This window comes from Heloderma suspectum, chromosome 15 (genome assembly GCF_057233095.1).
Source record: "Heloderma suspectum isolate Gila_16-S chromosome 15, 16-S_ref, whole genome shotgun sequence".
NCBI lineage: Eukaryota > Metazoa > Chordata > Lepidosauria > Squamata > Helodermatidae > Heloderma > Heloderma suspectum.
The window spans coordinates 6,977,543-7,002,717 of record NC_139472.1 but is presented as its reverse complement, the minus strand read 5'-3'; the positions used below and the strand labels follow the sequence as shown (position 1 = coordinate 7,002,717).

The 25,175-nt window shown below is 46.4% G+C and overlaps 2 protein-coding genes across 2 annotated transcripts in view; one reads left to right on the top strand and one right to left on the bottom strand.

The window, feature by feature from the left end:
* Nucleotides 1-11,803, top strand: part of LOC146335252 (solute carrier family 2, facilitated glucose transporter member 5-like) — a 22,601-nt gene extending 10,798 nt beyond the window's left edge. The window contains exons 8-13 of the mRNA XM_084822335.1: nucleotides 977-1,164; nucleotides 2,879-2,989; nucleotides 3,913-4,014; nucleotides 5,978-6,050; nucleotides 6,702-6,829; nucleotides 9,625-11,803. Coding sequence (XP_084678461.1) covers nucleotides 977-1,164; nucleotides 2,879-2,989; nucleotides 3,913-4,014; nucleotides 5,978-6,050; nucleotides 6,702-6,829; nucleotides 9,625-9,861 — 839 coding nt within the window. The 3' untranslated portion in view covers nucleotides 9,862-11,803. The remainder of the gene's footprint in view (nucleotides 1-976; nucleotides 1,165-2,878; nucleotides 2,990-3,912; nucleotides 4,015-5,977; nucleotides 6,051-6,701; nucleotides 6,830-9,624) is intronic.
* Nucleotides 11,677-25,175, bottom strand: part of CA6 (carbonic anhydrase 6) — a 25,851-nt gene continuing 12,352 nt past the window's right edge. Inside the window, exons 5-9 of the mRNA XM_084822336.1 lie at nucleotides 22,782-22,848; nucleotides 19,915-20,072; nucleotides 19,602-19,725; nucleotides 18,595-18,693; nucleotides 11,677-14,114 (exon numbers count right to left, since the gene is read on the bottom strand). Coding sequence (XP_084678462.1) covers nucleotides 13,504-14,114; nucleotides 18,595-18,693; nucleotides 19,602-19,725; nucleotides 19,915-20,072; nucleotides 22,782-22,848 — 1,059 coding nt within the window. The 3' untranslated portion in view covers nucleotides 11,677-13,503. The remainder of the gene's footprint in view (nucleotides 14,115-18,594; nucleotides 18,694-19,601; nucleotides 19,726-19,914; nucleotides 20,073-22,781; nucleotides 22,849-25,175) is intronic.

Sequence of the window (25,175 nt, the reverse complement as noted above, 5' to 3'; positions counted from 1 at the left end):
TTTAAATTATCTACCTACTTTGGCTCATGGTCAGCGCAGATGGATTCCCCATGCCCTTCTGGCAGCTAAAAGACTGATATTGCAACCTGTATTGCCCCTGCAGTAGGCTTCAAACTCTTAATGTAGAGGTGCCAAGATTGTGATAAATCAGATCCAGGTTTACTTACAAGGAGTACTTTATTGAGGACAATCGGCACACAGGCGTACCCAAGGGTTGGATCAGACAGCTTCTCTGAACCCAGAGCCATGGGGTACAATGGCTTTATACCATACATGTCAGCAGTGAGGCAGCATGACAACAGCAAGCGTTATTTAGCATTCATCTACAACTTTCCCAGCACAGACCTGCGGCTTTAAGGCAAACAAACTTCACTTCCCAGACACATCTTGATAAGACACTTCAGCTTGTTAGTATGGAATGTATGGAGGCCGCTCTCTTGACCTTTGACTCATCCTGGTAAATCAAGAGGCCTGTTAGGGAAAACAGCAGCTAACTGACCAAAGTCGGAGAGCATTATGGATCATCTAAACCCCTCTAAAACTACTGATAGCTTGGTTCAGGCCCGAGGCCTTACACAAGCTTGGAAGGATAAATGCTCACCTCCTATAATGTAATGGATTCAGGACCTGACAACGATTTCAATATTTGAATGGGTGGTGTATAGCCACCTGCAAATGGATACTTATTTGGATATTTGGTCTGCTTTTGTTGAAGTTTATGTATAGTTCACACACACACACACACACACATATACTTACACATGCACCCCCCCATATGTATACAATAAATTGTTATTCAAATCTATGCAGCCACTTTTTTTTCTTTTCCCCTCTTTTGTTGACATTTTACAGTAAAAAAAGAAGTTTCACACACACGCACATCATGAATGGCCGATGGAACCATTGGGTATAGAATATCTTCAATAATTTCTCCCTGCTCCCAGCAGTTTCATTTTCTCCCTTTTCTCCCACCCAGCTCTGAAGAAGCTGAGAGGCAGGGACAATGTGGAGGATGAGATGGAAGAGATGCGACAGGAAGACCTGGCGGAGAAAGCTGAAGGGCGGATGTCTGTGCTGACCCTTTTCACCTACCGAGGCCTCCGATGGCAACTCATCTCCATCATCGTTATGATGATGGGGCAGCAACTGTCCGGAGTTAACGCGGTAAATGAGAATCAGGAGTTTATAGAGTTGGAGGGCCTTGAAGGAAAGTGGTCTTCAGATATCTGGAAGCTTGCTCTCCCCCCACCCCTGCTCGGTGCAGGATGTTCAGGGCAGATGGGGGTCCAGCCTCTGTTTAAATACCTCCAGTGAAGAAAGAGAGCCCACCGCCTCCTCAGACTGTCTGTTCCTTTCTGGAACGGTTGGGAAGTTTCTATTAGTATTTAGCTGAAACTTGCTTCCTTGCCATTTCCACCCATTGGTTCCACTCTTGCCACTTGGAGCAACAGAGAACAAGTCTCCATCTTCTGCTGGTTGGCCATCCAGATATTTGGAGACTGCTATCGTGTTTTCCTCTCTGCAAGAAAAATAGAATCCTCTTCCTTCCCCATCTCTTTTTCCTTGTGTGAGGGTCTTTTTGAGATCATAAGCCTGCGGGGCAAGGACTGTCTTGTTTAACTGATTGTTTGTAAGCTGCTCTGGGAGCATTTTTTGGCTGAAGAGCAGGATGAAAAAGATGCGTTAAATAAATAAATAATAGAATTTGAGAGTTGGGGTCATCTAGTCTGACCCCCTGCTTGATGAAGGAATCTGCGATGTATGATACAGCATCCCTGGCAGATAGCCATCTAGCCTCTGCTTGAGAGCCCACCACATGCCGGGACAGTTTTTTTCTACTGATAAACAGCTCTTAGTTACCATCAGGCAATTACTCCTAATGTTTAGCTGAAATCTGCTTCCCTGCAGTTTCCACTGTTTGGTGTAGTCCTGTCCTTCTGATCAACAGAGAGCAAGGCTGCTCCATTTTTGACATGACAGGCCTCCAGTTATTTGAAGACCACTCTCCTTAATCTCTCCTTGGCTGAACGTAAATAAATGTTTGAATAATAATTTGGAAGGGTGGGTGTTCAGGAGAGAACTTGGCTCCCTTCTAGCATTACAATTGACAAGACCAGCCTTGCTTCTCCTGACCAGTGACATTGCTAGGCCTGGGGCCATGGGCTCACAACCCTGAATCTATTTCCTAGAGCCCTGTATCTATTCTGTAGAGAGCCCTGAGTATCCGTAGGTGCCAATGGAAGGGTATCTCATTTCTCTCCTAATTTTTAACAACAATGGAGATCTCAAAGTTCAAAATCCACATACATAGATATCATTTTTCTCTATTTCTTGTACAAATTCTATAAAAGGTTTTCAATCTAACATAAATTTAGTTGTTGATCCTTCTTTAATTATAAATAGTGAGTTTTGCCATCTCTGCCAGCTCCATCATTTTCATGATCCACTCGCTCACAGTTGGTTTTGTTTCATTCTTCCACTTCTGTGCATACAATAACCTTGCAGCCATTGTCATGCAGAGAAAGAGGGTTCCCCCCTTCCCTTTTATGTGTTTATCTGTTAGACCCAATAAAACAGTTTCTGGCTTTAATTCTATAGTAGTCTTTAATATTCTTTGAGCTAAGGACTGTATTCATTTCCAAAACATTTTAGCTTTTGTCCACCATAAATGATAAAACATTCCATCCTGATCTTTCCTCCTGAGACATTTCAATAAATCCTAGTACACATTTTTGCATTTGGAAATATAGGTATCAATCAGCGTATCCCAATTCTATGCAGATTTGTGTCCCGGGGCCTGGGCCCTGTATCTTTGAATTGCCTAGCAGAACCCCTGTTCCTGGTTAGCGACTGAATGGCTGTTGTGATCCTCCTGCAGGTTTACTACTATGCCGACAGGATCTATGAGAACGCAGGAGTGAAGGAGGACCACGTGCAGTTCGTCACCGTAGGAACTGGAGCGGTCAACTTCGTCATGACTTTGTTAGCGGTATTGCTATCATTTTGACATCTGAGTAAGCGCCGCGGGCAGGTGGGGCTATGTTGGATCCTATATAGCAGCCTCCCCCAACCTGGTCCCCTCCAGTTGTTTTGGACTTCAAGTCCCATCAGCCCCAGCCAGTATGGCCAATGGTCAAGAATAGTGGGAGTTGTCGTCCAAAACATCTAGAGGGGACCAGGTTGTGGAGGCTGCTGTATAGTGACACAGCAGAACATGAGTTTGCGACTATACAAGAGATGGGCAACATAAAAAATAGAGGGTAGCGGGTACTGAAGTTGAGCGGTGATATTTGTTGTGATATTTGTAGATTAAAATCACAGGTTGCCACATTGCAAAAGCAAAACAAGGGTATTTATAAAACCAGTTTTATTTCTGACACTTCTTATCTTGCGTTTTGGTCCCCAAGGACTGCAAAGGCAGTTCACAAACGGTACTCAAAACCAGACAGACAGACAGAAAGACAGACGCACACCCCCACACACACCAGAAGCATCAAAGACAAAAGAAAGAAACCCGGCATAAAAAAAGATTATTTCCATCTCAGTTTTAGAAAAAATATATAATCAAAGTGGCAGACAATATAAAATAAAACGAATCACATTGAAGCGGTAGAACACACACATGCAACTAATAATACTTGCTTCTAGCAGCAGGAAGAACAATATTACGGAGACCACTGTAAAATAGTTTGATAGCAGCCTGTTAAATCCTTAGTGATCTACCGTGAAATGCCCATATTGGACTAAAATAAGTTTTCTGAGCATGTCTAAAGTCAAGAAAGCAGGGAGCGTCTTGTCTGATCTCCTGGGTGGGGGGAAGAATTCCACAGGGGAATGCCGCTACTGGGAAGCCCCCCAATGAAGTCCCCCACACAGGGTTTTACCGTTTTAACCTTCTTCCATATCTTCTAGGTTTTTATTGTCGAGTCTCTGGGACGGAGAATGTTGCTTCTGACTGGTTTTGGGATCTGCTGTATTGCTTGTGGAGTTTTAACCATGGCTCTGACTCTTAAGGTCTGTAACTTGAAGCCCTCGCCTAGGGAAGTGAGGTGAGGAAAGCGGGGTTGGAGGGGGGCTCTTAGCAGCAAGGGGGAACTACCATGTCCAAACTGCAAGAACTGACCACTACACATGGCCAGCTCCCACAGGTCATAACTCCTTGCCTCTCCTTTTGAAGTGCATGACTGAGCCTCATTGGGAAAATCTCTCTCTCTTTCTCAGCCTGCCTGCCTGAAAAAACTATGGCTGAATCGGACTCGCCATTAAAGCAACTTATGGGGCAACCCAAAAGGCAAGGCAGCCATACAGGCAGATGGTCCAGCACAAAAGTTCCAGTCCGGTATAGAATCAGGCTAAGGCAGGCATGCTCCAGATACAAGCAAGGGTCAAAGCACAGTTAAGTAGTCGGATACAATGCACAGTCCAGAAGCAGAGTCAAACGGGAGTCCAAGGGTCAGTAGCACAGAAGATCAATCACGCAACAAGGTCCAGAAAGCACAGCGCAAGGCACAGGAGCTGATGGACAATGTTGTTCCAGCACTGGCTAGGCTAACACTGAAGGCTTATATAGCCAGAGCTTCCTGAGCCCCACCCAGGGCCCAGCTGCAGTGCGCTACACGCCCTCTGGCAAAAGTCCTAATTGGGAGAAAGGCCTTGATCATGAGGGGTCCTCCTTTGTAATTGAGCCCTCCTTCTCAGAGGAGCCCTATTGCCTTGCTGCTTGAGGTGGCGATGCTCTAGGGGGCTGGGTGGCTGCCCAGCCTCTGCCTCAGAAGCAGAACTCCCCTCCTGCTGGAATGGACTACTGGTGATCTCCCCTGAGGGCCCAGGCTCCCCCAGGTCTCCAGACATGGCTGGCTCCTTGGCGTTGTCTGTCTCTGGGAGCTCTAGCTCCTCTTCAGAGGAGGATTCCTCCAGCAGGAGCATGACACTGCCTAATAGGGCTTGTTCTGAGGGAGGGAGGGAGGGAGGGAGGGAGGGAGGGAGGGAGGGAGGGAGGGAGGGGAGAGGGATTGTACAGCACTTAGTACATCAGTGCCAGTGTTCACAATACAGGGCTAGATGGACCAAGGGTATGACTCCATATAAGGCAGCTTCCGATGTTTTTAACATATATTGCAGGGCCACATGTGGGTCCACAGCTTTAGTGCAGCCCCCCGCTGCATAGAAACAAAAAACAATGGGTGGGTTGGCCACCAAATTTCAGCAGCGTGACACGACAGCAGCTGAAAAGGGGCATATTTAGCATTCAAACAAGTGAAACTTGGCCCTTTTCAGCCTCCGTTGCATCGTGCTGTTCGCAGGTATGGGGGGGCATGGGGGGAGTAAATTTGCTCCTGGACCCTCCTGAAATTGCCCAACCCTGACCTTGAGGGCCACCTATTGCCCACCAGTGCTGTACATGATATCACTTTAAAAAACTGCGTACTTGAAACACAACAGGGACAAGACTGGGGAGTGAACCAGCATTTGATTTGCAGGTATGTATATTTCCCATCTACATTGCTCACCTCATGGGATACAGATCTTCTGTGTCTCTTGTTTGAAAGGCTTGGGGTGTCCAAACCCCACCTGAGCCAGCACCAGAAGAAAGAGAGAAAAAATAGCAACACAAACATTTGCCTGAAATAAACGTCAATCCACAGCCCTACAAAAATCCTTTAGGATTATTTGTCTTTGGACATTTCATTCCAGTACTTTCCCTCCAGCAGCCTTCCCTGACCCAGTGCTCTCCAGATGTTTTGGACTTCAACTCCCACAAGCCACAGCCAGCATAGCCAATGGTCAGGAAGCCTGGGAATTGTAGTCCAAACCATCTGGAGGGAACCAGGCTGGGGAACTGTGGCCTATATGCAGATCAGGGATTGCAGTGGTGACCTGGAGGAGATAGGGAAAGAGTTAGATTCTCCTCCTTGTTGCATGTTGGTGCCTCCGCTCTGAGAAATTACTCTAACTAGTAACCAAATCCCTCCAACAGTCTATCGCGTGGATGCCTTACATCAGCATTGCCTGCGTCTTCTCCTACGTCATTGGGCACGCCATTGGAGCAAGTAAGCATACACAGAGTCTGGTCTCCTCTTTGCTCAGAGAAAACATGGATGACTTTGTTGCATTGCATTGCATACTTTCTCTAGGACAGGGGTCCCCAACACAGGGCATGCAGGGCCATGGTGCCTGTGGAGACCTCCAGCAGTATCCACAAAGCTTTCCACTTCCTGACCTCTTCAAATAAAATTTTAAAATACAAATCTTGGAGAATGTTATGGCAGTCTTCTTTCTCTCCCTTCCCAGCTCCTAGCCTTGCTCTTTCTCTTCCCTCTCCCCTTTTGCCTCGCTGTTTCCCCTCCCTCCCAGCTTCTAGCTCCATTATTTCTCTTTACGCTGTTTCTCCCCCTCCTAGCCTCTAGCCTTGCTATTTCTCCCCCCACCTCTTTAGCTCACTGTTTCTCCACCCTCACAGCCTCTAGCCTTGCTCATAGTCGCCCCTCTACCCCTTTGCCTCCCTCTCCCTCCCAGTCTCCAGCCCCACTCCTCCAACAAGCAGGTGAACAAGTGCATTGCAATGGTGAAGAGGAGGAGCAAATCCAGGGGGCTCTTGTCAGTGGGCCCCTGCTGGGGTGTGGGCTCAGCCATACCAACCCTTGGCACCAGCCCTGCTGTCAGACGATGGAAATATCCCATTCCCTTTTCTCTTTTCCCAGGTCCCATTCCAAGTGTGATGATCATGGAGATGTTTCTCCAGTCATCCCGCCCAGCAGCATTCATGGTGGGAGGGTCAGTTCACTGGCTTTCAAACTTCGCCGTGGGGCTGCTCTTCACTTATATGGAGGTAAGGAAATACCACCTTTGCTCAGTGCACTCTGTGTCATTCTGTTAAAGCAGGGGTGCAGAACCTTTCATCCCAAGGGCCAAATTCCATTCTGGAGAACCTCTTGGGGGTTGCATTCCAGTGGTAGGTGGGGCCAAAGACAAAAGGGGTGGGGTCAAAATGCAAAAAAGCACCAGCACATTTAATCTTAAAGCTCTTACTGCCTGGAACGAAGCTTTAGGAGAGGCATTTCAACTTGTTAGAATGGAGAAAAAACTGCACAACAGACGGGAAACTACCAAATGATTGGTGGCTGGGGGGGGGAAGGGGGGGCAAGGCAAAATTGCTATCATCTGGGGAATCCCACAGAAAACAGACTAGGACCCTAAAAGGACTGGATCTGGTCCCGGGGGCAGAGGATCTGCACTCCTGTGTTAAGGATATTAAGAGGCAGATGATACCAGCTAGTCACCTGATCTCTAAGGGGGTGGAAGTTGTAATACCACTCTTTGGCCATCTGTAGAGGTGGTGCTACAGTGCAGCTTTGATCAGGACAAGAGTTCTCTATGCAAGTTCCCATGGGGGTTGTCATGGTTTACGACTGGGGTAGGCAACCCTGGTGCCCTCCAAATATTTTGGACTGCAACTCACGCCAGCCCCAGCCAGCATGGTCAGGGGCCAGGGATTTGGGGAGTTGTTGTCCATGACCTGCACTTTCCAAAGCTTTCCCAAGGCAGGGGAAGAAGTGGCTTTGGGAAGCACTGATCCAGCCAGATCCACACTTTCCAAAGCCTTCCTCGTGCGTGCGTGTGTACCCGTGTTTTGTGAGTGCTGAGCAGATGGGGTATTGTGAATGAATGTTGTGAGTGCTGTGAAGGCATGGGGGGGGGGAAGAGTTAAAGAGGGATGGATGGTGATGTTCCCCAAACTGTTTCTCTATTACGTTCATCTCTACCTCCATGCTGTTGCTCTCTTAAGAGCATTCTCACCCCTGTACTGTTTCTCTCTTAAGATCACCCCATCCCACACTGTTTCTCTCTTAATATTGCCACCACCCCACACTGTTTCTCTTTTAAGATAAGAGCGTCACAAACCCGTGCTGTTTCTCTCTTAAGAGCATCTTAAACCCCACAGTATTTCTGTCTTTAAGATTACCCCCACCCTACAGTGTTTCTCGCTGAAGATCATCACCGCCCTTAAGATGCTTGAGAGAGAGAAAGAGAGAAAATGTGGGCTGATCTGATTTTATGAGACAGAGAGAATGTGTCTGGTCGCTCTGGACGCACCCATCACCAGCTCAGCTGTTGCCAGCATGCAGCCCCCAATGTACTGCATATGATGGAATGTGGCCTTTGAGGAGGAAAAAAGGTTGCCCATTGCTGAACTACTGCTCCCTTATATATGTATATTTTTAATTTAAACTCCCTCCATGTAGAAAGCTAGCATTTTAGGAAGCAGAATTCGGCTGAGTCTTCCTCTTCCCCTAAAACATCCAAGATATGTGTGTGTGCATAATTTTTTCTCCTTGGGGCATCATTAAAAAACATGTGATCCTTGCCTGTGATGTAAAGTGGTACATTCCAGAAAAACCTTTACTAATTTACCCTCCTGGTTGTATAGAAACTGGCCCATAGTGAAGCCGAATCCCAGTGCACTGTATAATGCAGGGGTGCACAACCTTTGAACCATATAATGCAGGGGTGCACAACCTTTGAACCATATAATGCAGGGGTGCACAACCTTTTCAGCCCCGAGGGCCCATTGGGTGTCTGCAGGGGTGGTGGTGGCCACACACACACCCCTCAGACACATTCACACGCACCACTCACATGCATTCATGCCTATACCATTCTCGCCCCCTCTCACACATTCACACACACTCTCATTCACACTCACATTCTCTCTGTCTCACACTCACACACACACACACACACTCAGCAAAGGGCTGGATGCGTCTGATCTCGGAAGCTAAGCAGGGTCAGCCCTGGTTGGTACTTGGATGGGAGACCGCCTGGGAATTCAGCTTCCTGCCTGGAGCAGGGGGTTGGGCTCGATGGTCTTGTAGGCCCCTTCCAACCCTATGCTTCTATGATCCCAACAGCAACAACCGTTGAACCCCCTCCCCACCAACCTGATCACTAAAAAGAGAAGGAAAGAGCACTCTAGGAACGGGCTCTATGGGTCCTGTCATAGAAGCAGCATTCCTGGAGCACCCTAAGAAGGTGGCAGGAACCTTCAAACACTGCTTCCTAGGATGCGCCAGGGACACTCTTAAGAACATGGCAGAAAACACAACCTGTTTCTAGAGTGTTTTTTCCCCTCCCCACTTTTGTTCCACAGTTGGTGGTATGGGTGCTGCCAGAAAAGGTTTGGGCAGGTCCCTGCAGTCTACAGGCATACTAATTTGCACCCCAGGTATAATGAATAATGGAATGGATTGTTTATTATGGTCACAGACCAATACGAGTTTTTATACAAAAGAAAGATACAACTGATTAAGAGTAACTGGAAAAAAACAATAAATTTTAAAATGGGGCTAGCATATTTTTTCCCTAATTTGCATTGAAATAAGAAAGGAACTTGCAATCTTTTCGGTGTTATAGGATGAGTCATCCTTCTGTAACCAGCTATAATGGTCCCTCCTGGGTAAATAATAATTTAAAAGAGCAATTGTCATGCAACTGATGAAGTATACAGTGTCTACAAAAGCTTCTGCCTTAATAAATGTGTTTTCTGGCCCCTTAAAGTCTAAATACTCTGTTGTTTTAGCCTCCACGAACTCGCCGGTTCCTTTCATTTCTTTGTTTCGTCTCTAGCAAGGGCTTGGGCCCTATTGTTTCCTGATTTTCTGTGGCATTTGCTTCGCTACCGTCGTTTATCTCTTCCTCATCGTCCCCGAAACCAAGAACAAAACCTTCATGGAAATCAACCAGATCATGGCCAAGCGGAACGGCATGAAGGAGCAGGCTGACAAAGAGGAGCTAAAGGATTTCACCGCCATTTCGGTGCCTTACAACAAGAAAGCCGAGGCCGAGAGAAACAGCGCGCTTTAAGATGGCCCCAGTCTTGCCCAGGATTGGCCAAAGTCCTCTTTTCCTTCAGGTTTGAGACCAGGAGGCCTTTTGCCATCCTCTGTATTTCCCCCCACATTGTCGTGGGTGAGGTGTAAACTATTCTCTGAAGAACAACTGTGAAATTTCTGAAATGTTGCTCTCTAAATACGATCGCCAACTTGGGCAGTGGGATATTGACAGAGAGACCCACTAGCATCTGTGTGGTTAGAAAACTGCTCCATGGCAAGCCACTAGACTCTGTAAGTACCACCCCAGCTGAGATGCTCACTGAATGCCTGGAGCCAATATCCTCTTTGGAATATGCTACCCCGCCACCCCACAATATGTCAGCACAGGACAAAGCTTTCCTAATATGTAAGCCATATTGCCTACACCTGGATGTAAAATGAGGTGAACGGTGGCTCTTGAACTCTCACATCCCAAAGATGGAAGCTTGAAATAACCCCACTCTGAACATCAGTGGGCTTATCTGGTGCATAGCCTGGGGCACTCTCCAGATCATGTTGCAGAGCATCAAGAAATCTCCTACTTTTGAGACCTGGTATTCAATACCTCTGAGAAATCCAAGCCTGTGTTAAACCTTGAGATGTGAAGGATAATTTAGTGAGGACAGTTCTGTGTTGAAAGGGCATTTAACTAGGAAGAATGGGAGCCATGAGCATGTAACCATTTCCCATCCCCTATAGGAACTGGGGCCTTAAGGACATGGGGTAGAATTTTATACACACAAGGGGAGTCAGCAACACAGTTTGAATTACATTTCCCCATGTGTGACTCCAGTTCCAGGGGTGTTGTGATTCCATTCAGGGTTTTAGCTATCACCAGCCAAAAGTGATGGTCCTGTCCAAGGTGCTGAAAAGTGCTATCTAAGGTACTGGGTTCATTTTGGGGACAGGGTTCAGCACCTTGGGTGGCATTTTTCAGTACCTTGGATAGCACCATCAGAAGTTCAGCTGGTGGTAACTAAACCCCTGAATGGAATCACACATTCACACCCTGGAACTGGAGTCATCAGCCACCACTAGTTCCACCACAAAAAGCACACTAAATGGAAAGAATTTGTCACTACTGAAACAAAACAAAAAGAACTAGCTCCAAAACATCAAACTTGATGGGGTTACTAACAAGCTCTGAAACGATGTTATGAACCCCAAATAATTTTGAATCCCATGCTTGTATATGTGTGTGTGTTTGGGGAGGGGGGTGGTTCCAGGTGTTTCAACATCTAAATAGCTCTTCTAGTTAAGTGAGCAACAGAGCCTGTTCCAACACAGGGTTTCACCTCAGTTCCCCCTTTGCATTGGTATCCATCACTAGGATAGGATTTTTATAAGTAAATGCTGTTTATAAGTAAACCCTAGTGGTGGTACCCAATGTTAGTCCTACATAGAGTAGACCCATTCAAAGGACTTGAACTTAAGTTAGCTGTGACTAACTTAAGTCTTATTTCAATGGATCTACTCTACGTAGGACTAACATTGGATACTACTCCGAGGTGCACCTGATTTTTCAGCTGCATGCCTTGCTTAACAGGCAAACTCTCATTGAAGAGATTTGGAAGGCAAAATCCCTCAGGCATTGTACCTGATTGACCAGAAAGCTTGAGATTTTGGTATCTGCATCTGGGCAATGGCTGAGCTTCTGAAAACACATAAGTTCAAGCGGTATAGACCTCAGTGGTAGACCAGCATGGATATCTGGGGGTTTCATGCTTTGGAAAAAACAGTATTTGTCTGAAGGCGGGGGGAGAAAGAGGGTGGAAAAATAAAGTTGTAAATACCTTGCAGTGGACTTGTGTGAGATTGTTTTTAATTTTTGCATGACTTTTTCGGGGGGGCATATATTTTGTACAAAGGATCATTGTGTCTTTTTTTTTTTAATGGAGCACAAAAGGGAAATAAAAGTAATTTTATAAAGCCTGAAAAGATGTAAGGATTTTGTTCCAAGCAGCTATGGATTGAGCCGTTGGGCAGAGTGGAGTGGTTTGGGCTAACTCCAGAGTTGTTGTCCAGCAGTTATTTATGTTGTTGTTGTTCAGTCGTTCAGTCGTGTCCGACTCTTCGTGACCCCATGGACCAAGGTGATGTCTCTGCTTCTTACTATGCTGTCTAGGTAAATATATATACATAGTGTATATATAGGTAAATATATATATATGGTGGCAAAGTAGTCCTGTCCTCCGCTCTCTCCCGGACCGTGCTCAAGTCCATATTCATTGCATCGGTGATGCTATCTAGCCATCTCATCCTCTGCCGTCCCCTCCTCCTTTTGCCTTCAGTCTTTCCCAGCATCAGGGTCTTTTCCAGGGAGTTTTCTCTTCGCATTAGGTGGCCAAAATACTTGAGCTTCAGCTTCAGCATCTGTCCTTCCAATTTAATGTTTATATATTTAATACTTTGCCTCATGTGGAAACAGTGCATGTCTAGAATGCAACTGATTTTCCAAGGATAGAACAGGAGCTATATAACTTAAGGCGCAATCCTGTGCATGTTTAGAGAAATAAAGGCCTACAACTCCCTACAACTTTAAGCACGCATCTGCCTAAATGTGCATCTGTCTAAACATGCATAGGGAAATACCTGGGGAAACTGGGTAGAATCCCACTTAGTTCCTCTGGCTCACTGCTTTAAGCCTTTAAGGGCGCAATCCTGTGCATGTTTAGACAGGAAAAAAAAAACCTTGACTTTGCTATGATTAAGGTGCAATCCTGTGCTTGGAGAAAGATGTACTTCAATGCAGTTTGGTGCTGCCCACCTAACTAATACCTCTCAAAAGAAGTGCTGGTATTGCTAAAACTCAATCATGACAAGCTGGGTCTAATTGGTGCAGACTTTATTATTGTTATAACATGGCTGTGCTGACTATATAAGCTACAGTGGAACACGATGACGCATGTTTGTTTTGCCATGGAAGTTTTTGGGCTCTTGGCACCCTACCAAGTGGCACACCCAATGTTGATCTAATCCTCTCTCCATTTTCCCAGCTAGGCTTGATCCTAGTTTAAGCCCTAAAGGTTCCCCCCACACAGACCAAATACTTTGGCTTCAAAGAAATGCCTGCCCTCTCCTCTTTTAATAAGCCTGAACTAAGTATTCAATCCCCCAGCCCCGCTCCCCGACAATTAGAAAGAAAGCAACCCTAGCCAGCTAAACTCGTTTGTCCTCTACCATTCTCCTATCACCACTTCTATCATGGGCACTTCCAATCCCTTTGTTCCCTTCTAGGAAAGAAAACAGGCCAGCTAACATTTTCATTTCCCGGATTTCTAAATGGAAATGGTGCAACAAGTGAGAAATCCCTGTAATACACATACCCTCCTCCCGCAACATCGCACAACTGAGATGCAACCACAGACCTCGCTTATTTCCCCTCATGCACATTTACATGTATTTCTGTCCCACTACATGTGAGCATGCCCATATACATGGAAGAATTTGCAGGGCGTCTTCCTCACTCCCCCCACCCCCCAGCTCCAGCACAGTCATTAGGTGATGAAGAGAAGCTTTCAGAGTGGAACGCGAAGCAGCCTGTAATCTGAAAAGCTTGAAGAAAAATTAATACTACCAATCGGTGCTTTCCCTCCAACATGGATTTCAGGTGCCGCCGTTTTAGAAGTGAGCATCACCTGCAGCTGGTATCGGTATCCACGATCACCCCCCCAAACAAGGCAACAGGTGTTTCTCCCCAGGCAATTATATCCCCCTTCATATTATGCTTGCAAAGGGTGAGCGTTTGGATGCTGTCGTGGTGGAGAACGTGGCTCCAGAGATTGACATGGCTCATCCAACCAGAAAATGCATTGGCGAAGACGTCGAGCATGGCATTCTTGTACTTCCCGAGGATGGGGGTCCCACCTTTCTGGATCACGTACCCTTTCTGAATGTTCTTGGCAGTGCTGACTGCTCCGTTGGCCCACAAAGTGACGACGCCGGAGTGGGAGGCCCATGTGATACAGTGGTGGACCCACTCCTCAGAATTGTGATGCAGGTCAAATTGCACGAAGCTCCCGCCGACCCAGACGCACACGTCCAAGCCCACAGTGACCGCCAACTCATTCTCCCTTTCCGGAATTGAATAGGAGAAGACTGTTTGCTTCCCTTGGTGCAGGTTGTGGACCCAGAAACAAAGCGTGAAGCGGTGGAGCGTCATCTCCTGCAGGGGATGGACCTCGGCGTAGCTGGCAACACTCTCGCGGGGGAAGTGGAACGCCTGGGAACGACTTGCTCCATGACCTGGAGGAACCAATGAGAACCTCTTGTATATGGGCTGCACTTGAATTAAAACTTGGAACAACCCATCAGAATCACTTGTGTTCCAGCTTCCAAGCTGGCCCTCTCCCTGAGCAATCATAACCCTTTCCCATCACAGGGTCACCCTTCCCCACAAGAACATAAGAAAAGCCGCACTGGATCAGACCAAGGGTCCACCTAGCCCAGCATTCTGTTCACACAGGGGCCAACCAGACGCCCACAGGAAACCCACAATCAGGACAGGAGTGCAACAGCACCCTCCCGCCCATGTTCCCTAGCAACTGGTGTACAGAGGCCTCCAATACTGGAGATTATAAATAGCTATCAGGATCCTCCATGAATCCATCTAATGCCCCTTTTGTTGTTGTTTATTCGGTCAGTTGCTTCCAACTCTTCGTGACTTCATGGACCAGCCCACGCCAGAGCTTCCTGTCGGCCGTCACCACCCCCAGCTCCCCCAAGGTCGAGTCCGTCACCTCCAGAATATCATCCGTAACGCCCCTTTTAAAGCTATCTAAATTGGTGGCCATCACTACATCTTAAGAACATCAGGAGAGCCCTGCTGGATCAGACCAAGGGTCCATCTGCTCCACTGGGATCAACCCATGAAGCTGATTGGTGGGAGATTCCGGACAGATAAAAGGAAGGACTTCTTCGCACGGTGCAGAGTTAAACTATGGAATTTGCTACCACATGATGTAGTGATGGCCACCAGTTCGGATAGCTTTAGAAGGGGGTTAGCCTTCTCTAGGAATATGACTCCCCTTCATGGATCACTGCCTTGTTGTGGCGAAGGGGCTTGCGTAACTCAGTGAAGCCATAAGCTATGCCGTGCAGGGCCACCCAAGACGGACAGGTCATGGCAGAGAGTTCTGACAAAATGTGGTCCACTGGAGAAGGAAATGGCAACCCACTCCAGTATTCTTGCCAAGAAAACCCCATGGAACGTATCACAAGGCTAAAAGAGATGACGCCGGAAGATGAGCCCCTCAGGTTGGAAGGTGTCCAATATGCTACTGGGGAAGAGCAGAGGGTATTTCCAAGTAGCGCCAGAAAGAGTGAAGCGGCTGGGCCAAACCCGAAAGGACACTCAGCTGTGGACGTGTCTGGTGGTGAAAAGAAAATCCGATGCTGTAAAGAACAATATTGTTTAGGAACCTGGAATGTCAGATCAATGAATCAAGGTAAGCTGGAGGTGGTCAAACAGGAGATGGCAAGATTGAACATCGACATCTTGGGAATCAGCGAACTAAAATGGACAGGCATGGGCGAATTTAATTCAGGTGACCATCATATCTACTATTGTGGGCAAGAATCCCTTAGAAGAAATGGAGTAGTCTGACTCATAGTCAACAAAAGGGTGGGAAAAGCAGTACTGGGGTACAATCTTAAAAATGATAGAATGATCTCAGTACGAATCCAAGGCAAACCATTCAACATCACAGTAATTCAAGTCTATGCCCCAACCACTGAGGCCGAAGAAGCTGAGGTTGATCAGTTCTATGAAGACCTACAACACCTTCTAGAACTAACACCAAAAAAAAGATGTCCTCTTCATCATAGGGGATTGGAATGCTAAAGTAGGAAATCAAGAAATCACCGGGATAACAGGCAGGCATGGCCTTGGTGTACAAAATGAAGCAGGACAAAAGCTAATAGAGTTTTGCCAAGAGAACATGCTGATCATAGCAAACACTCTTTTCCAACAGCACAAGAGGCGACTCTACACATGGACATCACGTCAATACTGAAACCAGATTGATTATGTCCTTTGCAGCCAAAGATGGAGAAGCTCCATACAGTCAGTAAAAACAAGACCTGGAGCTGACTGTGGCTCAGATCATGAGCTGCTTCTTGCAAAATTTCGTCTTAAATTGAAGAACGTCGGGAAAACCACTAAACCGTTCAGGTATGACCTAAATCATATCCCTGATGAATATACAGTGGAGGTGAGGAATAGATTTCAGGGATTAGACCTGATAGACAGAGTGCCTGAGGAACTATGGACGGAGATCCGTAACATTGTTCAGGAGGCAGCAACGAAATCCATCCCAAAGAAAAAGAAATGCAAGAAAGCAAAGTGGCTGTCTGAGGAGGCTTTACAAGTAGCTGAGGAAAGAAGGGAAGCGAAAAGCAAGGGAGAAAGGGGAAGATATACCCAACTGAACGCAGAGTTCCAGAGAATAGCAAGGAGAGACAAGAAGGCCTTCTTAAATGAACAATGCAAAGAAATCGAGGAAAACAACAGAATGGGAAAGACTAGAGATCTCTTCAAGAAAATTGGAGTTCTCAAGGGAACGTTTTGTGCAAAGACGGGCATGATAAAGGACAAAGAAGGCAGGGACCTAACAGAAGCAGATGAGATTAAGAAGAGGTGGCAAGAATACACAGAAGAACTATACAGGAAAGATCTGAATGTCCCTGATAGCCATGATAGTGCGGTCACTGAACTTGAGCCGGACATCCTAGAGAGTGAAGTCAAGTGGGCCTTAGGAAGCATTAGTAACAACAAAGCTAGCGGAGATGACAGTATTCCAGCCGAGCTATTTAAAATCCTAAAAGATGATGCTGTTAAAGTGCTGCATTCAATATGTCAACAAATCTGGAACACTCAACAGTGGCCACAAGACTGGAAAAGGTCAGTTTACATTCCAATTCCAAAGAAGGGCAACGCCAAAGAGTATTCAAACTACCGCACAATTGCGCTCATTTCACATGCCAGCAAGGTGATGCTCAAAATCCTACAAGCTAGGCTTCAGCAGTATGCGAACCGAGAACTACCGGAAGTACAAGCTGGGTTTAGAAGAGGCAGAGGAACTAGAGATCAAATCGCCAACATTCGCTGCATCATGGAGAAAGCAAGAGAATTCCAGAAAAACGTCTATTTCTGCTTCATTGACTACGCTAAAGCCTTTGATTGTGTGGATCACAACAAACTGTGGCAAATTCTTAAAGTGATGGGAGTACCAGACCACCTTACCTGTCTCCTGAGAAACCTGTACGAGGGTCAAGAAGCAACAGTAAGAACCAGACATGGAACAACCGATTGGTTCCAAATTGGGAAAGGAGTACGACAAGGCTGCATATTGTCACCCTGCTTATTTAACTTATATGCAGAGTACATCATGAGAAATGCCGGGTTGGATGAATCAGAGGTCGGAATTAAGATTGCTGGGAGAATTATCAACAACCTCCGATATGCAGACGATACCACCCTAATGGCAGAAAGCGAAGAGGATCTCAAGAGCCTCTTGTTGAGGGTGAAAGAGGAGAGTGCAAAAGCTGGTTTGAAACTCAACATTAAAAAAACTAAGATCATGGCATCTGGCCCCATCACTTCCTGGCATATAGAAGGGGAAGAAATGGAAGCAGTGACAGATTTTACTTTCTTGGGCTCCAAGATCACCGCAGACGGTGACTGTAGCCATGAAATTAAAAGACGCTTGCTCCTGGGGAGGAAAGCTATGGCCAATCTAGACAGCATAGTAAGAAGCAGAGACATCACCTTGCCGACAAAGGTCCGTCTAATCAAAGCTATGGTTTTCCCAGTAGTAATGTATGGCTGTGAGAGCTGGACTATAAGGAAGGCTGAGCGCCGAAGAATTGATGCTTTCGAACTGTGGTGCTGGGGAAGACTCTTACGAGTCCCCTGGACTGCAAGGAGGTCAAATCAGTCCATCCTAAAGGAAATCAACCCTGAGTGCTCATTGGAAGGACAGATAATGAAGCTGAAGCTCCAATATTTTGGCCACCTAATGCGAAGAGAAAACTCCCTGGAAAAGACCCTGATGCTGGGAAAGACTGAAGGCAAAAGGAGAAGGGGACGGCAGAGGATGAGATGGCTAGATAACATCACGGATGCAATGAATATGAACTTGAGCACGCTCCGGGAGAGAGCGCAGGACAGGAAGGCCTGGCGTGCTATGGTCCATGGGGTCACAAAGAGTCGGACACGACTGAACGACTGAACAACGACGACTGAACAGGAATATGACTATCAATGGCTACTGGTCCTGATGGCCATATGCTACCTCCAGTACCAGAGGCAGTAAGCCTATGTACACCAGTTGCTGGGGAACATGGGCGGAAGGGTGCTGTTGCACTCACGTCCTGCTTGTGGGTTTCCCATGGGCAGCTGGTTGGCCACCGTCAACGCAATGCCGGACTAGAGGGACCCCTGGTCTGTCTGATCCAGCAGGGCTCTTCTTATGTTCTTATGTAAGGCTTGAAACCAACTATTCTGGAAGACTTGCCTTCAATGCTTCATCACTACCAAGGATCATTCTTCTGCCTGCTCTACTGGGCTACTGTTCAACCTGATTTGTCTGCCCTGACCTCATCAATCCCAGCCTCCTACAAGCTGGGAACATCTTGGCAGTTTTCCTGGCTGGATTTCCTGGCTTGAGCACAGAGTTGTTGGTGCTTTGAGGAAACAAAAGCTATGGGAGCTAAACATTCTTACCAGGGTGGCTCATTATGCTCAGAAGATCTTTCTTTATTTCCTGGAGCTGGGTCCGGATTTCATCAAGTCTGTAAGTGACGGTCACTGGGTGACACGTGTCTAGAGCAATGCAAAGATCACAGTCGTTAGTTTTATTCCTATTCTCATACTTGTATTTCTACAGCAGGGGTTTCGAATCTACGGTCCATGGCTCAAATCTGCCCCACCTTTCCCTTGGCCTACCACCTTTCCCCTGACTGCCGATTGTTAGGTGGTTTCCTGGTGTTTGCATTCCTCCCCCTCTTCTAAAAGGTTGAAATGCCTCTGCTATGGCTTAGTTAGTGGCAGTAAGAGCTTTAAGCTAAAATGTGCTGGTGTGTTTTTCTATTCTGGCCCCTTCCCTTTTACCTTTGCCCCCCCCCCACTTGAATGCAGCCCCTAAATGCTTCTTCAGAATTGAATTTGGCCCTTGAGCTGAAAGAGGTGGGACACTGTGTTATACAGTGTCATCCGTGCTTTGTGTGTTATTGTAAACAAAACAGACAAGACCCCACCCGAGAGAGATTGCAATCTAAATTTCAACTGTGCAGCACATAAAGGAAGACAAGGGAAGTAAGGATCAGAGAGAGACTATGGTTGCTTCCACAGTAGTACTGCTGAGGTACTGCTTTTCTGCAATCAGCTGGAAGCAGAATTAAAACAGTTCCACACAGCTCTTAATGTAACACTGTTTTATCCAGCAACACTATTCCCATGGCCAATGTTCTTTTATGATATTTATTCATAAATAAGCCCTTTTCAGCAAAGGTCCCCTGCAATGTTAATTAGTAGCTTCCTCCTTGCAGCTTCTGGCCTTTTTATTGCTTCCTGTTCAGCACGGTAGCAGTGCTGCTGACCTCTGAATTGCATTTTAATTGCTCATTTCCTTATGGAAAGAGGGCAATCAGTTTGCCCTGTGTCCTACTTGATTTCCAAGGTAAAATGTATTGTTACATGGCTTCCCCCTTGCCCAAGCCACCCACTCATACCTTCAGCAGGCTTGGTCGCAAAAGATGCTTCGACCACCCTGTTGTTGAGGGGCTGGGCCTGGCGGTAGTCATTCCTCAAGGTTTTGTTCTCCCAGTCCAGCAAGGCATTCTCCAGCAACCTGATCTATAAAGAAATGGTTAATTTTGAAAATAAATAAAATATATTCCTATTATCTGTAAAACATACGCATATGCAAATGAAGGCTCCAGGCGCCCTCCAGATGCTTTGGACTACAACTCCCATCAGCCCCAGCCAGTGCACCCAATGGTTAGGGATGATGGGAGGTGCAGTCCAAAACAAATGCCTTCTTACCTGCGTCGGCGAAAGTTTGATGGGCGAGTCAAATATAGTCCAGAGCACGTTCTCTGTGCATGGAGGCGTGGTCAAGGAGCCCTGGTATCTATAGAAATTCGTGAGGCTTTCTGGCAACATGGACAAGACGTCAAGAGTGCCGAGTGTCGTTGAGTGCCCTAGAAAAAGAAGCCCCAAAGCTTAGAATGTATGGAATGTCGAAGCACCTCCAACACACTGCCTTGCTGTCGTCTTTGTGGCAGCCTTGTAAGCTAGGTTGGTATTATTATTTCCATGTTACTACCGGGGAGCCATGGTGACAGAGGAGAGTCGAACTGGGAATTTCCTGAGTTGGCACTCAGGTTTTTAAAACCACAGTACTGGAGGGGAGGGGGGATTGTGTCTATGGGTGTGTGGGGAGGTATGGGGTTGTGGATTCAAAACACATAACCACTCAGAGATTCAAAACATAAGGCGCTCTTTTCGCATAACTTTTCACCATGGAAAAGCCACCAAAGGTGATCACCATGCGATGATTGTTGCCACATCTATTCCCCCTCACCCCCATATTTGTTTGTTTGTAAAGTATCTGACAGGACTGGCATCAAGGGCAGGCATGGTTGGGCATCTGCCAAGGGCCCAGACCCCAGCAGGGGCCCACTGACAAGAGCCCCCATCTAGGGGGCTCCTTGCCTTCTTTTGAGGCTAGCCTTGACTGCAATGAATGTATTTGCAGCCAGAAAGAGGTGGAAGACGTTATCTGTCATGTATTGAATTGCTATCTGTATAATTCCCCTAGGGATAGGTTTCTGAAAAAGTGTCTTGAGAGAGTTTTATTTATTATTTTTTTATTTATTACATTTATATCCCGCCATTTTTCCTTTTTAAGAAACCCAAGGCGGCGTACATAATCCTCCTCCTCTCAATTTTAACCTCACAACAACAACCCTGTGAGGTAGGCTGGGCTGAGAGTCTGTGACTGGCCCAAAGTCACCCAGTGAGCTTCCACGGCCGAGTGGGGACTAGAACCCGGATCTCCCGGCTCCCAGTCCAACACTCTCACCACTACACCACACTGATTTGTTACCTATTTGGTGGTAGGGAAAAATTAATATATTGTTGGGCTCTAAGTGGCAATTAGAGAGACCTTATATGTAATATAAAGTCTCTCTAATTGCCACTTGCAGCCCAACAGATTAGACACAAATTTATTATACATATCGGGGTTCAACATGCATCTATCTTAAAATCGATCTTTTAATCTGATTATGTTGTATGTTTGTGGTGACCAGTGGTTCTTAGCAAATAAATTTGACTGACTGACTGACTGACATTATTGTGGCTTAAGGACACAGGGCAGCCTAAAACCACAATGATGAACTATTCTACAATGAAAAAATATGATATGAGAAAAGCGAGGGGCCGTAGCTCAGTGGTACAGCACAGGTTTTGCATGCAGAAGGTCCTAGGTTCGATCCCCGGCTTCTCCAGGTAGGGCTAGGAAACATTCCTGCTTGAAACCCCAGAGAGCTGCTGCCAGTCAGTGTCAACAATACTGGCCTAGATGGACCCAGGGTCTGACTCAGTATAAGGAATCTTCCAATGTCCTTAAAATCTATAATAACAAAACAGGATGTGTGTCTGTCTAGCACTAAGACTACAAAACCTAGGCACCTGAAATGTGGCGGGCATACTAAGCAGACCCTAGGGGTGTGCAAGTCAAGGTTTTTTCATTTTTTAGATGCATTAATTTTAATTAATGTTGATGCGTCCATGTTGTTGAAATTTGCAGTAACATCTTCAGCCATTACGGGCCAACTCCCCTAACCAGCACATAGCTCTGCTATGAACCCAGGGGAGATTAGTAGGCTGAAGGACAGACTTATGTGCCCGCCCCCTCCCTATCGCTGCGGGGCAGCTCCCCCCTCAGGAGAATGGGGTGGAGAGACCTCTCCATCAGCGGGTGATATGGGTGCCTCATAGCAGGGGCTGTGCCTAGGGGTGTCAGAGTGTTCACTCAGATGGGGTGAGCACAATGTGTCCAACTCGGACAGCCATGTAACTTTGCTTGGAGGCAGCGTTCTTTCAAACAAAGGGTTATTCCAACCAGGGTTATTCCAAGCCAGGGTTATTCCAAGCCAGGTCTGTTTGTTTTTTTTTGTTCAGTCGTTCAGTCGTGTCCGACTCTTCGTGACCCCATGGACCATAGCACGCCAGGCCTTCCTGTCCTGCGTTCTCTCCCGGAGCGTGCTCAAGTTCATATTCATTGCATCCGTGATGCTATCTAGCCATCTCATCCTCTGCCGTCCCCTTCTCCTTTTGCCTTCAGTCTTTCCCAGCATCAGGGTCTTTTCCAGGGAGTTTTCTCTTCGCATTAGGTGGCCAAAATATTGGAGCTTCAGCTTCATTATCTGTCCTTCCAATGAGCACTCAGGGTTGATTTCCTTTAGGATGGACTGATTGGACCTCCTTGCAGTCCAGGGGACTCGTAAGAGTCTTCTCCAGCACCACAGTTCGAAAGCATCAATTCTTCGGCGCTCAGCCTTCCTTATAGTCCAGCTCTCACAGCCATACATTACTACTGGGAAAACCATAGCTTTGATTAGACGGACCTTTGTCGGCAAGGTGATGTCTCTGCTTCTTACTATGCTGTCTAGGTTTGCCATAGCTTTCCTCCCCAGGAGCAAGCGTCTTTTAATTTCATGGCTACAGTCACCGTCTGCGGTGATCTTGGAGCCCAAGAAAGTAAAATCTGTCACTGCTTCCATTTCTTCCCCTTCTATATGCCAGGAAGTGATGGGGCCAGATGTTCCGCACAAAAAAATCCCCTCATCTTGCCTGACCAAAGAATACCTTGTCAGGATTTAAGGGAGATCTCACAAACATACCTGCACATCTGATTTTGGCCAGGTTGGCAATGAAATTACTGTAGTAGGTATTTTCTAAATTGCCTGCCTGCAAGAAAGAAGACAGAATTTACATTGGAAATGGATGCCGGGACATACGTGTGGGCATCCTCATTCATAAAAACTCTCTCTCCTCCCTCCGCTGCCAGTAGGCTTAACTCCTGCATTTCACCACAACAAAACGTTCAGAGAGACACATCTCCACATTCTGTATTTTTCCTTTCCTTTAGTGCCCCCTGGTGTTTGCTGCATGGCTATTATTATTATTTTCAAATTCTCCATAGCATTCGCCATACAGCATCTTCTTGCCAGGAAAGCCAGAGCAACATTTTGCACCTAAATGTCAGCATTTTCACTTGACTTTTGGGGGGAGCTTCAAACCATTTTCGAATGTTGCTTTAATAAAAAAGCAAATATTCAAAATATTTATATTCCACAATCTTTCCTGGGAGGTTCACAATAGATGCAGCATCCCTAAACCAGCATGAAATAAAACCTAAATGCTGATCAAGTGCTGCACAAAACTCAACCAGACAGAAAAATATATTTCTTTGGTGCCTAAAAATTTACATTGTAGGTGCACAATGACTATTGCGGGGGAAGGGATGGGATTCCAAAGTCTGGTGCTACCACAGAACTCTACCCACCCCCATTCCCTGTAGCCACCCACCTCACCTCTGAGTCTTAGCATACAGCAGGGGTTCCCAACCTTTTTGGGTCAGTGGGCACATTTGGAATGTTGAGAGAGGGTCCTCTCACAAAATGGCTGCCCATTCATAAATGCTTGCCCATTCCCAAAATGGCTGCCATGGTGGGCATGGCCAGTCACAAAACACTCATTTCCCAGGAGGCAAAGTGGTGAGACTAAAAGAAAAGTAACTTGCTCAAGAACCAGAGAACAAGGCAGAGGTGGGGGCTGAGCTCCAAAACACAAGAGCACTCTTTTGAACCCCCCCCCATGTTAATGAAATAAAAATCAGGAGGGGGAGAGAGCCTGGCAGGTGCCAAGAGAGTTGTCTGTAGGCACATTGGTACCCCAGGCATGGTCTGAAGGCACAGGAGACAGCTACCTTGCTGAAGCTAAGCAGGTCTGGGTCTGGTCAGTGCTTGGAAGGGAGACCACCTGGGAACCACATGTTGCCACCTTGAGTTCCATGATGGAAGAAAGGTGGGATTTAAATGAAATAAATAAAATAAATAAATAAATATTAGAGTTCCCAGGTGTACAGTCTTCAGTACTACCATAGTTCTGTTCTGCAGTAGTTCTGCAGGGCCAGCCCTTCCGTTACACAGACTGAGGTGGAGACCTCCGGCAGCTGATTTTGAGCATTATGAAGTGGCAGCAAGTTCATGTTAGCATCATTATTATTATTATTATTATTATTATTATTATTATTATTATTGCCATGGTAGGGGAGAGGTACTTGTGGGCTGGAACAGTACATCATACACAGAGGCAAAGGGCGGATGCCTATGTGAGTGAGTGGGATTCATGGAAGCCCTTGATTGTTGAACTGATGGATGGATATATCCATTGATTGAGCAGTTCTTTAGCTGCACAGTGGTTCAGGAATTACTGCAACAGACCAGAGGGAGAGGAAAGAGTAAATGTAATCTCCTGCTGGCTAACCATTCCTTTTGTTAGGTAGATTACTGATTAACAACCCAGAATGGCTGGGGCCATTGGAGCTAATGGTTAGGAAATGGTCCCCTGATGGCTGGAGATCTCTCTTGAGCCTTTGAAAGGAGATACCTCACAGAGCTTGGAGAAGATGGCATTCCACCCAAGCTAAGGGGAGGAGGCTACTTATCCTTTGCTTGTACATTTGTAGATGAAGCAGGTGTTTGTCCTCTCTCCCTCTGAAGGAACTGCTCCATTGTGAAAACATGCAAGGCTCAAGCTGACCTTTCAAACACAACTGCCCCTTTATTGCTACATAACAAGTCTGGAAATAAATTCCTGCTGTGAGGAGAAACTACAGGTGCCCAGGAAGTCCAAAGAACACTAACACAGCGCCACAGCGTCCCCTGGCATGCATAATGGAAGCAGGACACAGTCACTCACCCCTGGAAGCTCTCACCCTTTGAGGTTAGTGAGAGGTATGTTGCAGCCACAAGGGATGAACAGTGGGCATAAAGCACAGACAATGTAGGTTGAACAGACTTGCCTGAACAGATCACCTCTGATACCTGTGGATGGCATTGCACCCATTTGGGCTGCATTCCACTCTCTTAAATCCTCTCTTTATTTTATTTTTCAATAAAATAAAGATTCATTTGTTCATTTATTGTGGTTGAGGGAAAAAACCCTGATCTGATTTGGAAGTCATGGTTCTGGTTCACACATAATGACAACCCAGAATACAGGTTGAATAT